The sequence below is a fragment of the Callospermophilus lateralis genome, chromosome 1 (assembly GCF_048772815.1).
Source record: "Callospermophilus lateralis isolate mCalLat2 chromosome 1, mCalLat2.hap1, whole genome shotgun sequence".
NCBI lineage: Eukaryota > Metazoa > Chordata > Mammalia > Rodentia > Sciuridae > Callospermophilus > Callospermophilus lateralis.
In genome coordinates, this window is record NC_135305.1 from 109,550,189 (window position 1) to 109,567,134 (window position 16,946).

Sequence of the window (16,946 nt, forward strand, 5' to 3'; positions counted from 1 at the left end):
GCAGGTAAGGGTGCCATGGCAGGAAAAGTTCAGGGGAGAGACCCAGAAAGAAAGGCTCTGTGGCTGGAGGTGTGGACAGTGGGTACAGACCTGGTAGTCAAAGATCCAAATTGCAAGGTGTTGATGAGTAAGGCAGCTGTCAGCAATAAGAATGCTGGGATTGCAGAGAAAAACAAATTTGTCTCTTAAAACTAATTTCCTGCTGGTGCAATGAAGCACACCTGTAATCATAGTGGCTCCTGAGGCTGATCTGAGGCAGGAGGATTACAAGTTCAAAGACAGACTCTCTTAGCAACTTAGTGAGAGCCTGTAGAAAGAAAGAAAAAAAAGAAAAGAAAAGGAAAGAAAGAAAGAAAGAAAAAAAAGAAAAGAAAAGAAAAGAAAAGAAAAGAAAAGGAAATAAAGAAAGAAAGAAAGAAAGAAAGAGAGAGAGAGAGAGAGAGAGAAAGAAAGAAAAAAGAAAAGGCTGGGGATGTGGATTAGTGGGTTAAGTACCCTTGGGTTCAATCCCCAATCCAAAACAAAAAAGAAAGAAAGAAAACTCATTTCCCTTGGGTGGAGTCAGATCTTCAACACTGAATGCAACTGAAAATATTTAAGTGGTACTATATAAACCATAGAGAGGCTGAGTGAGTGTATGCAAGGGTTTACTATGACTGCTAAGAGAACAATTCCCAGGAATTGCAAAATACAGATGTCATCTGAGATATTGGTCTCTTCCATGAATAAAGCCAAAATGTTGATTCCATTCCCAAATGGATCTTTTTTAAAAAAACAATTTTCCTTGAAGAAAAATGACCTTGTACCTCATACTGTAGAGTGACAGATAACAAGTATGAGGCAAACATATAGCACACAGTCACATGGCAGGAGACCAACTCCTAGTTGAGGTATCAATCACCACCTGACTCATTCCTTGTAGAAATTCATTAGTCTGAGAACTTATTTTAGAAGAAAGGAACTGATAAAAGGGCAGAAGAATGATATGAAGGAGGAAAGGGAGGCCACAACAGGCCAGTGAAGAGATAAAGGTATGATACATAAAGAAAAGTAGTTCTTAAAGAATTAAGAGCTACAAGTTGATTCACTATATAATCTTTTGTTGCTTGGTAGGGTTTGGAAACTTTCCAAGGATTAAGAGAGGAAGTCTTGTTCCTTTTCTATCATTAGAAGCAATTTAGTTTCTTAATTTTAGTTTGTTTTTGCAACTCTTCACAGTGTTCCCCCTAGGCCTTAGTATAGCCCTTCTCAACTCTGAGAGCCATGGTGGCCAGGGTGCAGCTATTACGCAAACTCTGTTGCCTGAAACCCACTCCAGAACCCAGCACGGGAAGCCCCAGCAGCAGGCTCACCCATAGAGCTGGACCTGCCAGTCTCGGACCCTGTGTGCTTTCCAGTTGTAATTAAGGGTATCACCAGCCCACCCATTCCTAACCCTGACAATTTCTTTCACATCTACTTGGCTAAAGATCATTCAAGATTTTAGAGTTGGTCAGCTTTATCCTCTTCACCAAATGTCTATCCCCTGCTGGAAGCCTCCCATCACTCTCTTCCTGTGTGTACTCTTCTTATGCTCCTGTCCCTGCACTGTGCTGTCTCTTTGATGGGGACACCCTCTCTGAAGATCTACCTACTCAAAAGTTTTCTAGCTTTTCTCAACCTTCATCAAAGGATCTGTGAGCTATTTGCAGAACACTGGCTTAAAATTATCCACCTGTACTTATCTACTTAGTCATCTGTCTTTTTCAGAAGCCTGATTGCCATAAGGGCCTCTCCACAGGACCCACAGCAGAACACGTGGTGTGCATTAGGCATCTGATATTTACTGAGAGAAGGAAGGCATGAGGCAGAAAGGATACTTTAGTATCCTTTGCATTTTAGCTGGGGCACCTCAAACTCACATAGCAAGGTGTTCTCTGGCTCTACCTCAAATTGAACCTTATGTCAGAACCTCAGTTCTAGCACTTGATGAAACCTTCTGGCAGCTGGCACTCTGATCTGACCTTGCAAGTGCCTGACCTCATTCAACAGGACTCACATAGCTTCTGTGTGTATGGGATCCTGGTAAGTAACCATGTGCCACCATATCAAGGGATCCTGCTTCTGACAGGTGACCCCAGCCAACAGCTCTAGAGCACCTGGTTGCCAGTTCAGGTAAAATTTCCCAGGAAGACCAACAGAAACTGCCAAGCCTTAGCAGTTCTTGTGGACGCTCATTTTTGTTTTTTTCTTTTTTAATCACATAACAATCTTTGACATTTGTTTTGTCTGTTTCCAGGGCATTCCCACAAACTCATCATCTTTCATCTTGTGCTTCAGACAACTCGAATACTTCCAAATCCTTTCAGGGATCAGGATTTCATGCTGTTGACAGTCCTGCCTCCATCTGCCATGAGGTCCCACGAAGATAATCCTGGGTAAGAGCATGTCCTCAAGCGAGGTCACTCTCTGAAATGCCACTTCCCACCTGTCCTCTCCCACTTTGGTTCTAGTCCTCTCCACTTAGAAATTTACATAAAGTTGTTTACATTTGTAAAGTCTTGGGCTAAAGCAATCCAACTTCCCCTATAGTTTTAGACACTAGCAACTGTGAGGTGGGGGAAGCAGGGCGTCAACACTCTCTCATTCAGTAGGGTGCAGCCATCCAGTCAAGGCTGCCTATGGTGATCCTCAGGGAGGCCTGGCCAGGTGCTAAGGGTACAGGTGAGATTCAGTTCCCAAACATCTAAAGTCCAATCAAGGAGCTATTGCTGTTAAAGAAAAGGCTCATGTGACAAGTGCAGCCCCCACTCCCTGTTGGCTTATCGGACCACACATTGGGAAGAATTGTTAAAGAAAACCTCACAAAAATTCAAGTGGCTGCTATAATGTTCTCAGTAAGGTTTTAAACTCTTTAAAGTGCCAATAAGGTCAGAATCTTAAAGTCATAAAGGAGCTTAAGTCAGGAAGAGCATGAAGTCTTAACCCTTAGTGGAGTTCACCTGAGGATATCACCATCACATGAGAACAGAGAAATGGGTGGGTCTAAGAAATGCTCTTTTGGTTTTAAAGAAATTCCTCCCCATGGTGCTCTGCCATATCTGACATCGTAAGCAAAAACTACTGTGGTTTGGATAGGAGGTGGCTGCTGAAAAGCTAATTTAGGTAATGCAGGAATGTTGAGAGGCGAAAAGATTAGATTAAGAAAGTTATAAATGAATCAGTGGATTGATCCATTTGATGGATTTGTAATTTCAATAGATTACTGGGTGGTAACTGTAGGCAGGTGGGGCATGGCTGGAGGAAGCAGGACATGGGGGATGTGCCCTTGGGGATTCTATTTTGTCCCTGGCTCCTGCCCCCACCCACCTGGCTTCCTGGCTGCCATGAGCTGAGCAGCTTTCCTCCCCCACACCCTTCCACCATTATGTTCTTCCTCATCTCAGACCCAGAGCAATGAAGTCAGCCAACCATGGACTGAAGCTCTGAAACCATAAGCTCTAAATAAATTCTTGTCAGGTATTTTGGTCACAGCTATGAAGAGCTGACTAACATACCTATTATCAGTAGTGTCAAATGGATTCTCAGAAATCCCCAAAGGGGCATCCTCTGGGGATTGTTAGCCAAATTGAGGCTTCTCTCTGTAGTAGAAGCTCAGCATCCCATCCTCCTAAGTCCAATTTGATAGACTTCACATGGCTCTTCAAACTTCCCCTCCAACGAGGTGGAGGAGGGATAAGGATGCAGGCTGCCTATCTTGAAAGCTAAGATTCAGCTGACATAGGGTGAATGGAGAGAATTTCCTTCCAGACAGCAGAAACTTTATTACAAGTCTCAATCTGCTGATTCTAATTCCTTAAGATAATCAGCCTTAGCTCCATTTCCCAAAAAGAGCTCCATTCATTCCTCAGCTGATGGAGGGAGAGGCTATTGTCCAGCCCCCTCTCCAAAAGCATAACTCTTCCTCCCCAGCCAGGAGCCTGTGGAAGTGGAATGAGCTTTCTGCAAACTCTGTGAGCATAACCAACTCTCAGGAAGCCAACCTATGTACTGGTTTCGTTGGCCTAGGCCATCCCAAATGCCGTAATCCAAGGTGAAGGTGACAGAACTGAGGTAGTAACAATACTGACAGTAGGCAGAGCTCTTGAGGATTGGGGGCAATGGTAGAGACCAGCACTTGGGAACAAGAGAGAATCACAACCTACCAAAAATACCACAGCCTCTGTATGGAGAGGGCCCGCACACAGCACCTGGAGCCACAGCAGTCCTCATAGGAGCGGCATCTGCAAGAGAGAAAGAGAGAATGCACAGGCTGGTTGGTCACCATTCTGGGTCAGAAGGAAGAGCCAAATCAGTCACATGGTCCTGGCCAGGTTTCAATATAAGCATTATACAAGGAAAAAACAGATGGGTGAAAGGACATTGCTGCCACCACTGCATTTCATACAACTAGCAGAGCTGCCTATTGTCAGTCTGGTGGCCCAAAGGAAAGGTATGAGATGGATGCAGCCCACGTCATTTTTGTTTATTATGTATTTCATGTGCCAACTCACAATGGGATCCTCTGGGAAGGCATCATGACTCAAAACCTGCCACATTTTCACCCAGAAGGAAGCTCCACCACAGACTATTAGCAATATGCACTGATCTCTGATCAGTTTACAATCCTGATCATGGGGAAAAGGTAGAACTACCCCCACTAAGTTCACTAATGCCTAAAGCAGAGATAATGGAGCCAAAAAGTTAGAAGGCTTAGTCCTGATCTTGCCACTTCCTAGTGGTGGGACTTCTAGCAAGTTAACCTCATGAGGCTCAGTTTCTTCATTTGCAAAATGAGTGGAATGGTTGGGCCCTTTGTTAAGGTGAGATTGCAATAAATCACCAAGTGAATCTTAAAGCAAGAGACAGAAACTTTATTCACCAGGCGATTTGGATCCCCCAGCTGGCAGGCCAAGAGGTAGGTTGTAAGTCTACACCCTTTGACCCCCTTCCAGGGTTTGAGTACCCCTTTTATAGTCCAAAACCATATTAAAGCATACGTGGCTGTTGCTATGACTCAAAACCACAAAAAAAATGTCATGAGACCCAAAATCATAACAGAAAAGAGAGTGGGCTAAAACATCCCTAGTTGTGTACAAGTTAAAGAATGGTTACTAACATCTGGACAATCAAACTCTGACAGAATGTATTGTCCAAGAAAAACAGGAACCAAAGAGAGAACACTTTTACATTGTATAAGAATTGCCATTTTGTGTTGTCAAACATGCTATGCTAAACAACTGTTGATGGGTACAGAGGTGGGGCTTTCCCTGGGAGAAGCATTTCTTATATGACAAGGAGTCTCAGGGCAAAATGGAATCTGTTTGGTCATTACCCATATAGCCTGGCCCATAACACCAGAGTGATAATTTAAGTTTCTAGGACATGATCCATACATAAAGTGCTGATGAGGGTTAGGATTATTCATGCTGCCTCCTTCCCCCACATACCTAGCCATACCTGAGGCTTTGGAATCTCTGGGAGAGCATGCGCTTAGGAGCTGTCCTCACTCAGAAAAGCCACCTGGGAAAGGCCCTGGTTGAGAATGGGACCCACTGCAGGCCTCTGATGAGTCATTCAGTTCCTTTTATTTCTACCCTTCCCCATTTCCTTTGTTAGTTTTTTTTTGGAAAGGGAAAATGTTAGGAAAGTTCAAACCCTTTGTGAGAAACTTCTGCCAAAGAGAAGCTTTTATTAGAGCAATCTGTGTCCAGGTGGGAATGGTGGTAGATTACTCCTCAATAATGTAAAATGATAACCTAATTGTGAAAAAAATTTTTTTTCTTTAAAAAAGTAGCTGGAAGAAACATACAATTCCATGAAGATTTTTGGCACTGAATTTGCAATACAGACAGGCTTGTTTTAAGTTAAAAAAATGTAGAAAATATTAGTTAAAAAGGATAGTGGCCTGGAAGTCAGCAGACCAGATCTCTAAAGCTACTTCTCTAAGGTTATGTTTATTCTGATTTTTCTTTTCTTTTTTTTAAAGACAGTTCAAATTTCTTATATTTATTAGCAGGTTTTACGTATTTTTTTCTTAACATGTATTAATTGTAAATATTAATAGGGTTAATTTCTAGAAGCTGTGTGACATTTCAACACACATATGCCAAAAATCAAAGCAGGATATGTAGGAATTTTTAGCTTTGTTCTGCCTCTTTGTAAACACACAGCATGGACTGAAGCTAAATCCTATATTCTTCAAGGATTAACTAAGCTGAGAGGCACCCCCAACAACTACCACACCCTCCATACACACATACATACCCACACACACACACACACACAAAAAAAAACCCACAAATAATATGGATGTTTTTTACAACTAGTTTTCCCAGGCACTTCTCTACCTAGTACCCAAATTGTCATGATTTCAATGAGATGCTCCTGTAAGGCAGTGACTTGCATCAACTAACATGTAGCAGAGACCCCTAAAGAGTGCACATCAGATGAGCAGCCACCCCAGGACTGCTGAGTCCTGGCGTGGAGAAATCAAATCTAAATGGGAACGCCTGTGGAGGAACTTTCTTTCTAAAGGAGGGAGACAAACAATAAACAAGAAAAACAGGACCTGTTTTAGATGGTAATAAATTCTACTGCAGTGAAAAATAAAGCAGGTTGAGAGAATCAGGGTGATGGGTAACATGATTTTAAATAGGGTGTTCAGGGATGACTCTGAGAAGGTGACATCTGAGCAGAAACCACATTAAAATTTAGTCTCAAGATGACCTGTGCTAGCAGAAGGGGCTGTGTTTGGGAGCAGGGGGACCCTCCAGTCGTTAGTCCATAGGCCCCGCAGATGCACTATGGAGGAGGGTGTTTAAACACAGAATGTGAGAGAATGAAATGCCCAGTGGAGTGGGGGGCACTGAACCAGGACTAGGCAAAGGGCCCAGCACCATACAAACAGCAACCTGTAATTGCTTAGTGTTCTTTTTTCTCAAAATCTTCTTGCTCTTTGGTAAGAAGTGTATGTGTCTGTTTCTGTGTATGTGTGTGTGTGCACACGTACGCATATATGTGTGGAGGAAGAGGGGGAGCATTCAAGGGAGATATAGGATTTCTTGCTGTTAGAGTCAGTGGTATTCACACATTTCACTGTTCCCTATCATGGGTTTGCAGGGTGAGTGTTCTTGATGATATGATAGTTTTATAGGCAGAATTCAAAGATGGCCCCAAGATTCTCCCTCCTGATTGTATATGCCCTGCATAATCCCCTCCCCTTAAATCTCCCATCCCATGCACACATTGGGCCACTTCCATGATTATGAAATGGTAAATAAGCATGGTAAATATATATATAACTGATACAGTATAGATGGGAGAATTATCCTGTTGGTTTGAGGAGTAGCTGCCATGTTATAGGAGAGCCATGTGGCTAGAACTGAATGTGATTTCTAGTAGCTGTGAATAATCCCAGCTGTCCTGAAACCATAAGGAACTGAACCCTGCCAACAAACTGAAGGAAGTGAAGTAACTTGAAGGAGGACTCCAAGGGCCAGATGAGAACACAACTGAGCCAACCCTTGATTTCTGCCTTATGAGATCCTGAGCAGAGAATCCATCTATGCTGTGTCCACGTTTGTGACTTTCAGAATCTGTGAGATAATAATTATGAATGTTATTCCAATCTGGAAATCTTTTAGTAATTTGACAGCAACTGAATAAATAAAAACAACGATTCCAAGTTATGAGTCTTCTTATATAACAGACACCAGGTTAAGTGCATCACAAATGTCTGGGATTCATATGCAAGGTAAATATTATTAGTGCCGTGTTTTAAATAAGTTTAGAAAACAAGACACTGGGGATGTTGTACCCCTCAATCCAGGTCACTGCCCGCTGATATCAAGAATGGACTTGGCTAGCATTTCAGGAAACTTTAAAATGTCAGGGCTTGGAATACATCCAATATTGATAACCATAACCTGGTATAAAAAAGGACAGCAGGTATACAGTACTAAATTTAGTAACTGAATCGTCTTTCCAGAGCTGAATTTCTAAAATACTTCACTTTCACGGTTACACTTATATAGAAGCATTTGCTGCTTTGAGACCTAAGCTCTGCAGCATCCTATTTCCCATATGAGAAGAAGCAGGCCAAAATCTGTCAAAGCTTTTAGACACATTTAAAGCCCCTCGTCTTAGATTCTAGGATGCATATGTACATGCACACACACATATATTCACCCTTCAGCCTGAAAGTACTCTACACTACAAGTATAATGGATTGTGAGTTCCTAACTGAAACTCCTCCTTGTTGGCAAGATTCAATACCTAAGTGCTTGAGCTCACTTTTCAGGATCCAATTTTGAAACACCAGCAGCAAATACATATTGTCAACTGATTATCTGCTCTCTTCTCTCAAAACACAGAGCATGCTTTATGCTCCCTTGTTCAGCTGAAGACCCGTTTACTATAAGCATCCTTGAGGCTCATCTGTAGTTCTGGCCCAGCTCCCAGTGTGGATGTTGGCAAGTGCCAGGCACTCGAGGGAGCACACAATTACTCATGGGGTGACATTCTTACCCCTTTTCCCTTGGCTGCTTTCTTCCAATAAAGCTGCTGGTAAATTGGGGCCCAAAGCACACACCTACTGACATTGTAACTAGCTGAAATTATAAACAAAACGTTAACTGTAACATTGAGTTTAATTAAAAGTAGTAAACATTTACAGGCAGTCTAGCACACTAAATAAGCCCATCATTCAACACTTCAAGTCCAGTGCTCCTAGTGCTGTAAGCCTCCAAAAGGCACTTGTAATTTCAATGGACTTCTGCAAAGCTAAGTTGGATGCAGAACAAATGAGGATGGAGACAACAGACTGGGATTTTCCTTCTTGTTCTACTATGTGCCAGATGTAAAAATTCTCAGGCTCACAATAGAAAAGAACAAACATCACTCATAACCAAATCCGCCCTTCAGCACATCTAATTATAGGTCTGGGACTCTGAAATGCACATGATCCTTAAAAAGAGTGGAAAGAGTATGTACTTCGGTGGAAATGGTCTCTGGAACTGCTTTCTGTTAACCAAGTACTCCTGACTGTATGCCAGGATCCAAATGTAGATTTCGGATAAGGTCAGAGAATGGGTCAGGTCCACTGTGAGTAGGTGTTAATTTGTAACTCAGTATATTACAAAGATAAAATCAGAAGTGTCTAGCCCCTTTCTCCTAAATGATAGGCAATCCTTAAGATGTACAATGTACAAGGAAGCACATGTCTGGAAGCATATGGGCTACAAGAGAGAAATATGTCACAGCAGTGATTAGATGCAAACATAACTGGATGGTCCTTTGGGAAATTCTGGAGCCTGAGAAATAAGTACGTCATTCTTAGTACTGCCCAGGAGTGAAGAGTGTCTAGCTACCAGACACATTTATTCTTAGCCTCTAGGTCATGTGTATCTCAAGAGTAGAAAAGAAAAACAAACATAGAAAAGAAAAGAAAAACAGATTAGGTCAGGGAATTTCAATGTTAATAAAGTCACAAAATATTTCTATTTTAATAACAGTCAAATGTTGACATGTAAACATTTTCATGTGATATCATTGTGGACTGAATGTTTCTGTACCCTCACCTTCTGCCAGATTCACTTGTTGAAACACTAATCCCCAATGGAATGGTATAAAGAGGAAAAGTCTTGGGAGATGATTAGTTCATGAGGGTGGAGTGCTTTATAACAAGAGGCAGAGAAGGGCTTCCTTATCTCTCTGCTGTCTACCTTATGAAATTACAGTATCTCCAACCTAGGACCCCAATCTGCCAGCATCTGGATTGTGGGCTTTCAAACTCCGGTGAGAAATAAATGAGTGTTGTTTAAGCCATTTATCCTTTGGTATTCTTATAGTAGTCCAGAACAAGACAATGTTAAATAGTAATTAGTCATATTTAAACTGATCAGTAAAAAATTTTCTCTGCGTCTGATGGAACAACTATAATGTAAGTATTCAAGGTGCATATCTAGCGATAGAGTGTGTGGGAGTTGTAAATAACTATAATAATAATTATGATTATAATCATTAATATTATTGGTGTTAAATAAGAGGGTATGGCTAAAAGGAAAAACTCAGAATTTCAAGTGAATTCCTTTCAACATCATTCCATTTACTATCTAATCCTGAGCCAGGATGGTGGCATGTATCTGTAGCCTCAGTTTCTTAGGAGGATGAGGCAGGAGATTCATTTAAGCCCAGTTCCAGGACAGCCTGGGCAAAATACTGAGACCCAGTTTAAACAAACAAACAACAGCAAGACTCTAATCCTTTCCCCTGTCTGCAGGATTAAGTCTAAGTAGAATGCTATGTTCCTGCCAGGACAATACTTTCTTTTTCCTGTCTAATATCAAAATTTTTTTAGTTTGATATCTGGGCCTATCATCTACATTATTCTTATTAACATCTGAATTTCCCATAGAACTAGGCCTACATCAGATGTTTCCATGCTTCCTGAGTTAGGATCAGGAAATACAATGAGGTTTACCATAGGCTTATCAATTAATTACCTGTAAGAAACTGAGTGTTCTGGAAAAATGAAACACAGAGCTCTGTGACGTTCCAGTAGAAAATTCCAAACGCAAAGCCACAGTTTGGAGAGAGGCTGATCCTTAGCTCATCTAACACACTAGGAAAATCTCTTCAGCCTGGGAAAAATAATGAGACCCTAAAGAACTCTGTACCATCCCTGGAACAAGGAATCCATTCCAACTACATTCAGGGAAGGAACTTTCAACTTACCTGCACAGAGACTGTCCACTGCCAGACAGAGAATCCCCAAGGCCTTGTGTCAATGGGCATTCCTCTTGTTCAGAATCCAAGACTGGCCCACAGTTGGTCTGATTCTCAACAGACAAAGCCATTCCTCTTAGTGTCTGAAGGGACTCTCATGAGTTCCTCAGTCTTTTCTCCCCAAGAAACTGTCAAGTTTGGGTACAATGTTGGTTTCCCATCATTAGGAAGAATACCAGTTTGCTCCCATTTCCACACTTACTGCAGCCTCAGACAGTATTAACCTTTTTTTTTTTTTTAAGCAACCATGACATAGGTGAATTGTAATGAGCCTTCTATCAGCTAAAACATCCAAGATTTTCTCCATAAGTTTTATCTCCCATCCTGTACTGATCCAGTAAGGTTTAGTATCTTACACTTGTCCATATTTTTTTAATGTATTAACTCTAACCAATTATTTTCACCTGTCAACAGTTTTTGGATCCTACTCTATCACTCAAACATTCACTGTTTCTTACAATTTCTGTCATTTAAGGATAAGAGTTAAGGTTTTGTTGGGAGCCAGGAATTCCAAATGCCACCCAGTCAATTCTGTTCCTCCTTCAGCAGTGATTCTGTGGCAGATGCCTTAGCACAATGTCTGAAGACTCCAGAGTCTAGTCAGATGGAGATGAGACTTAGGCCTGAAAATGAAGTAGAATCTTTCCCTGATCTAAAGCTGGGGTATAAAACAGGAGAGCTTCCTAAAGTCAAAGCAGGTTACCTGTAGTAAGAAAATCAAAGAAAGAAAGATGCCACAAAACAGAGTGAGTCCACTTAGCTGTACGGAGAATCAGAGAGGAAGACACCAGGAGTGTAGATGGCAAGGGAGGGTGAGGCAAGAAGAGGAAGATGCGATCACAAACATGGCCTAGCCCACAGCTAGATGTCTTCTCTGCAAATGGAGCAAACCAGTTTCACCTTGATAAAATGAATGGGGAAATAAACTCTCTGATATGTGAGTTATATCTCAATTTAGGAAGGAAGGAAGGAAAAGAGAGAGGGAAGGAGGGACAGGGAAGGAAGAATGGACACCACCTCTTTTCCTGATGACTGCCATAGCATGCCTTCCATATTTTCATTCAAATTGAAGCCAGAATTAGAAAGGCAGTCAGCATAAATAGGTAAATAGAATCAGGTCGGATCAAGGAGGCCAATTTTGACTAAGTCTGGGAAGTTGGAGATTGTCCCCTGAGAGATTGATATGTTAATTCCTTCTGAGCCCTTCCTCCCATCCTTATCAAGAACCTGCCCCAGCTCCAACCTGCTGCCAAGGTAACCAGTCCCAGGAATTGCCCCTCCCTACAGGGAGCTATAAGGTTCTTAAGTGTTCTTTGCTACTCCATCCTGCCCTTCCCCCTTCAGCCCACCAGTTTCCCACTTTTGGGCCAACACAGCAAACATTCCTGGGTCTAGTACAGGGCCTAGTCACATATGCAGGAAGGAAAAAGATAAGGGGGGAAAGGCAGGAGAACAAAGGAAGCCTAGGACATATAAAAAGGGCAGAACACCTCATTTCTTGGGATATCAGGATACCAGCTATGGCCCGCTTCTCCCTCCTGGGAGAAGTCTATGTTATCCCTTTTAAATAAAGCCTGCTCTATATGCTTGCCTCGGCGTGCTTCTCTAGTGTTCAAGCCTCAACATGTGGGGAAGTGGGACTCATCATCGATAACCCGCAGTATCAAAATCAATGATAAAATGTCAGTGATGGAGCCGATGGTGAATTCCATTAGAGACCTTCCTGCCATGTTGGGATTTTACTTATTGTCATTTGCTGTTACCAGTCCACCTAACTAGCCTAGTTGTTTAAACTAGAATTTTCTATCTATCAGCTGAGATTTGAGTAAGACAATATCAAATAACTCCATGCCCTGTCAGAGATGTCCCAGTCTCCTGGTCCCACTGGGGTAGGAAAAAAAAAAAAAAAAAAAAGACCAACTTGATTTAAGACTAGAGGGGCAAACCCCAATTAGTTCCAAATGATCACAAAGCATCCCTTTCCTAGTGGTCCCCACCACTCCTGTGACTTCCCACAGCAAAGAGCTTGAATTCCATCTTTCACACATATACTTCTGAAATGTCAGCATGGTGGGCTGCTTGCTTCCTGAGCATACTGGTGTCCTGGGTATTCCTGACTTTTCCATCCGACAGAAAGGTTATTTGTCAGCATTGTGACATTTTCCCACTAACTAGCTTAAGCACTTTCCTTTCAGGTGTACATCAAAGAGTCACACCCAAATCTTCCCTAATACTGAGTCTATTACTTAAAAATCTCCCACTCACTATCAATTCTGACTTCCTCTTACAAGCTTTTTCATTACACAAAAATGTAATTATTTCCAGTCTTATTAGGGCTTCACTTATAGAGTACATCTCCAGTGTTTCTTTTAGGAGTCCAAACTACCCTGGGAAGGTCCTCTCCATTTGAACCAGGCAGCAGTGAATCCCACTCCTGCAGAACCCTTTCTATGTGGGCATAACTCAGGTAGGGAGGAGGTCAGGTGGGACCTCAGCAGCTTCAGATGTTCTTGCTCTGTGATGAGCACTCTGGCAAGTTGTGTTCTCAGCATTGAAGACACATTTATTACCAGAAGACACATTAGAATCACCAGGTAGCTTTACCAAAATACCTCTGCCTAGGCTGGCTGAGTGGCATATGCCTGTCATCCCAGTTACTTGGGAGGCTGAGGGAGGATGACCATAAGTTCAAGGCCAACTTGGGAAACTCAGTAAAATTCTGTCTAAAAATAAAACATAAAAAGGGCTGAGGATGTTGCTTAGTGATACAGCAATTGCCCAGCATATGTGAGGCCTTTGTTCAATCCTAATTCCACAGTAAACATAAATAAATACATAAATAAAACTGGTGCCTGTTGATTTGTAATCATTCCTCAATTCTAGTACACAATCAGGGCTGAAAATCAATTACCTAAATTTGGAGGCTTTTTGCCCATTATTCTTCTCATGGCACCCAGCAGGTATATGTGGGGTTTGGAGTGGGGAATGTTGTTTTTCTTTTATGATCAATTTTTAAAGCTTTATTGAGATATAATTAGTATACCAAGAGCTTGAATATATGCAAATGCCATGATACCATAGCATTTGTGCATATTTAATGTGTACTTTTTAATTTAATTTAATTTAATTTAATTTTTTTGGTATGGGAGGATTAAATTCAGGGGCATTCGACTACTGAACCTCATCCCCAGACCTATTTTTGTATTTTATTTAGAGGCAGGGTCTCATTGAGTTGCTTAGTGCCTTGCTTTTGCTGAGCCTGGTTTTGAACTCATAATCCTCCTGCCTCAGCCTCCCCAGCTGCTGGGATTACAGGTGTGCACCACTGCACCCAGCTAATGGGTACATTTTAAAAAGACATTGGCAGACACAAAGTTTTAGACTTTTTATCTATTAGTCTAAAGCTTTGCAGACTAAGGATGAACTGACACTTTTTTTTCTCTCTCAACTCTGACAACGCATACATTAGAATCTTCCTTCCTAGTTTGATGCGGTTTCCCTGACAGGCAGAAGTGTGCTTGTTTATTTAGACATACAGGCATATTTTGATGATCCTTTAATTTTCATTTGGTCAACATATCCCACGGAAAAGTCAAACACCTCTGAGCTCTAGGAGGGGACAACAGTGGCTCTGAGGAGGCCTGTCAGTAACTTTTGAGGGGAGATAAGGCTTTCCTGCCAGTCCTTCCTTTGAAGACATATTTATTACAGAAGACACTTTTCTCAAACTAATATAAACCCAAACTGCCTGTATTTTGGGTGGCATATTGGATTTATCTAGGGAAACTTTATTTTTATTTCTACCATGGAAGAAAGTACTATAAATGCTTATTAGAAACCCTATAATTAACAAACCAAGTGGATTAGAAAGTGCTCATTTTCTTGCCATTTTAACCCATTGAATAGCCCAGCTGCAGCCAAAGTCAAGGTGAGGAGATGAGACAAGATGGACTGACGTGCTTTTAAACTATAGCTGTACTTTGCTAACTCCAATTTTTGAAATTCTACCCTAGTGTTTCTGGGGTACAGATTTTTGTTGTTGTTGTTGTTTCAGTAAATTGTTGGTTTCATGTAAAAATCAGTTCTATCTAATTCTATTCTGAAAAAAAAATCCTTCTAATTTTCGGCTGATTACATATAAGATTAAAAAAATAAACCCTGGCCAGAATAGTAAGATAATAAAGTAAAAAACAACAATGACAAAAACCAACCAAACAACAACAAAACAGCCATTCTATGATCTTACAATATTTCAATTTGACAATAATGTTCTTATATTTGAAATCATACAGGCATGATAAATATGAACAGAATAATATGAGTTTAGCAATGAGATATGGAAGGGAGACAGATTCTAGTACCCCCAAATCTGGGAATTTAGAATCAGGTTGACACCTGGCTTACTTTCTTAACTCTACTTCTGCTTAAGTCAATGTCTTAGTCCTTTCAGGCTGTTTTAACCAACAGCACAGGCTGGGTGCTGTGCAAATAACAGAAATTTATTGCTGACACTTCTGGAGTCTGAAAAGCCTAAGATGAGGTATTAACTAATTTCTATCTGGTAAGGTCTTCATAGATGATGTCTTATTGCTGTGACTTCACAAGGCAGAAGACAAGGTAATTCTCTCCAACTTTTATGAAGGCACTAATCACTTCCCAAAGGCCCCAACTCTTGATGTATTATACTAAATACTAGGTTCCAAAGTGCAAATTTAGAGGGACATACACTCAGAGCATAGCAGTTGGTTAGCTATTATTTACCTGCCCAGAACTCTTAAATCCACATCCTAGCTTTGACTCCCTCCTGAGCTACAAAAGCAAATTCTCCAGTGACTCTACTTTCTAGATATTCTGCAAGAACTTCTACACCATAAACACAAATGATATTCTCCGCTCACTCTTCTGCTAAAGGCTTACTTCAACCTACTTTTTTCAAGATTTCTCTCTCGTTGCCCAACCAGAGACCTCTGAATTACTTGACTCCCTGTATCTTCATATCAGTTATCTTGAGAAATGCTTTTTAAACCCATAGCCCTCTTCCTCAGCTCCCTTCCACTGAAAGATCAGACTCTCCATATTTTATTCTCCTTCCATCTAAGTACCACCCTGTTTCCAAACACCCTTCTCAAAGACCAAGCTGACAGTGTTGCCTTGCTCAGTGCAAAAGGAAGTACTGTTTCCTCAGAAGGCCACTTAAGACCCTTCTGGTTAAGCGTCACCTTCCTTTCTCCTGCCATCAGCCATCTTCCAGGTACCCTACAATCATTCTAGCCTATGATTCCCCCCAAATACCATACGTCTCCATACTTTCATGCCTTCCATGCTTCTTACATGCTCTGAAACTGCCCCTCATGCTTCAAAGTTCAGCTCTGTGGCCTGGGAGTTTAGCTCAGTGGTAGAGTATGCCTAAACTTGCCCAGCACTTAAAAAAAAAAAAAATATATATATATATATTTAAGTCAGCTCTGTGAAGTCTTTCTCAACACAAGCCCCATGTCCTCCCCCATTCATTATGTTTTTTTTTCCTTTTCAGGATTCCAATTTATAATTTTCACCATGCACGATTTTGTCGTGAATTGTTAAAGGCATCCGTCATCCACATCAGATACAAGCTGAAGAGCTAGTTCGTCTCATTCCTCTGTCTAGTCAGGGGCCTACCATGGTTCCTGGCACATCATAGCTGCTTTGCCTTAAGCACAAGTGATATTGTAGCAGAAAAGAGAATCACCACAGATGGAAACACTTCATTAATTTACATGAACTCAAAGAGTATAAAGCACACTGTGATTACAATGTCAATACACAAAGCTGGTGAGGATGGTTTGAAACAGGTGCTTTCACACAAGGATGGGTCATTACCTCATGGCATCCTTCAGAGAGAATAATCTGGCAGTATTTATTCAGAGATAAAATAAGCATAATCTTTGATTCAGCAATTCTACTTCTGCCAACCTAACCCATGACAAAAAAATAAGTTCTAGTGCATAAAGACAGTATGTAGGAAGATGCCTTTATTAATTACTGGGGCATACTGTAATCCTTTTCCAACTTCTTGGACTCAGAACTGATTCACAAACGATAAGAGATGAAACACCATGTGTTATATAATACCACCAGCAGGATCTTCCTTGAAATATAGA

At 41.2% G+C, this 16,946-nt stretch overlaps 1 protein-coding gene across 2 annotated transcripts in view; it reads right to left on the reverse strand.

Annotated features, from left to right (window-relative positions):
- Positions 1 to 16,946, reverse strand: part of Vopp1 (VOPP1 WW domain binding protein) — a 97,878-nt gene that overhangs the window by 21,248 nt on the left and 59,684 nt on the right. For both annotated transcript variants that reach the window (XM_076864758.2, XM_076864765.2), the window contains one exon: positions 4,185 to 4,262. In XM_076864758.2, the coding sequence (XP_076720873.1) occupies positions 4,185 to 4,262 (78 nt within the window). The remainder of the gene's footprint in view (positions 1 to 4,184; positions 4,263 to 16,946) is intronic.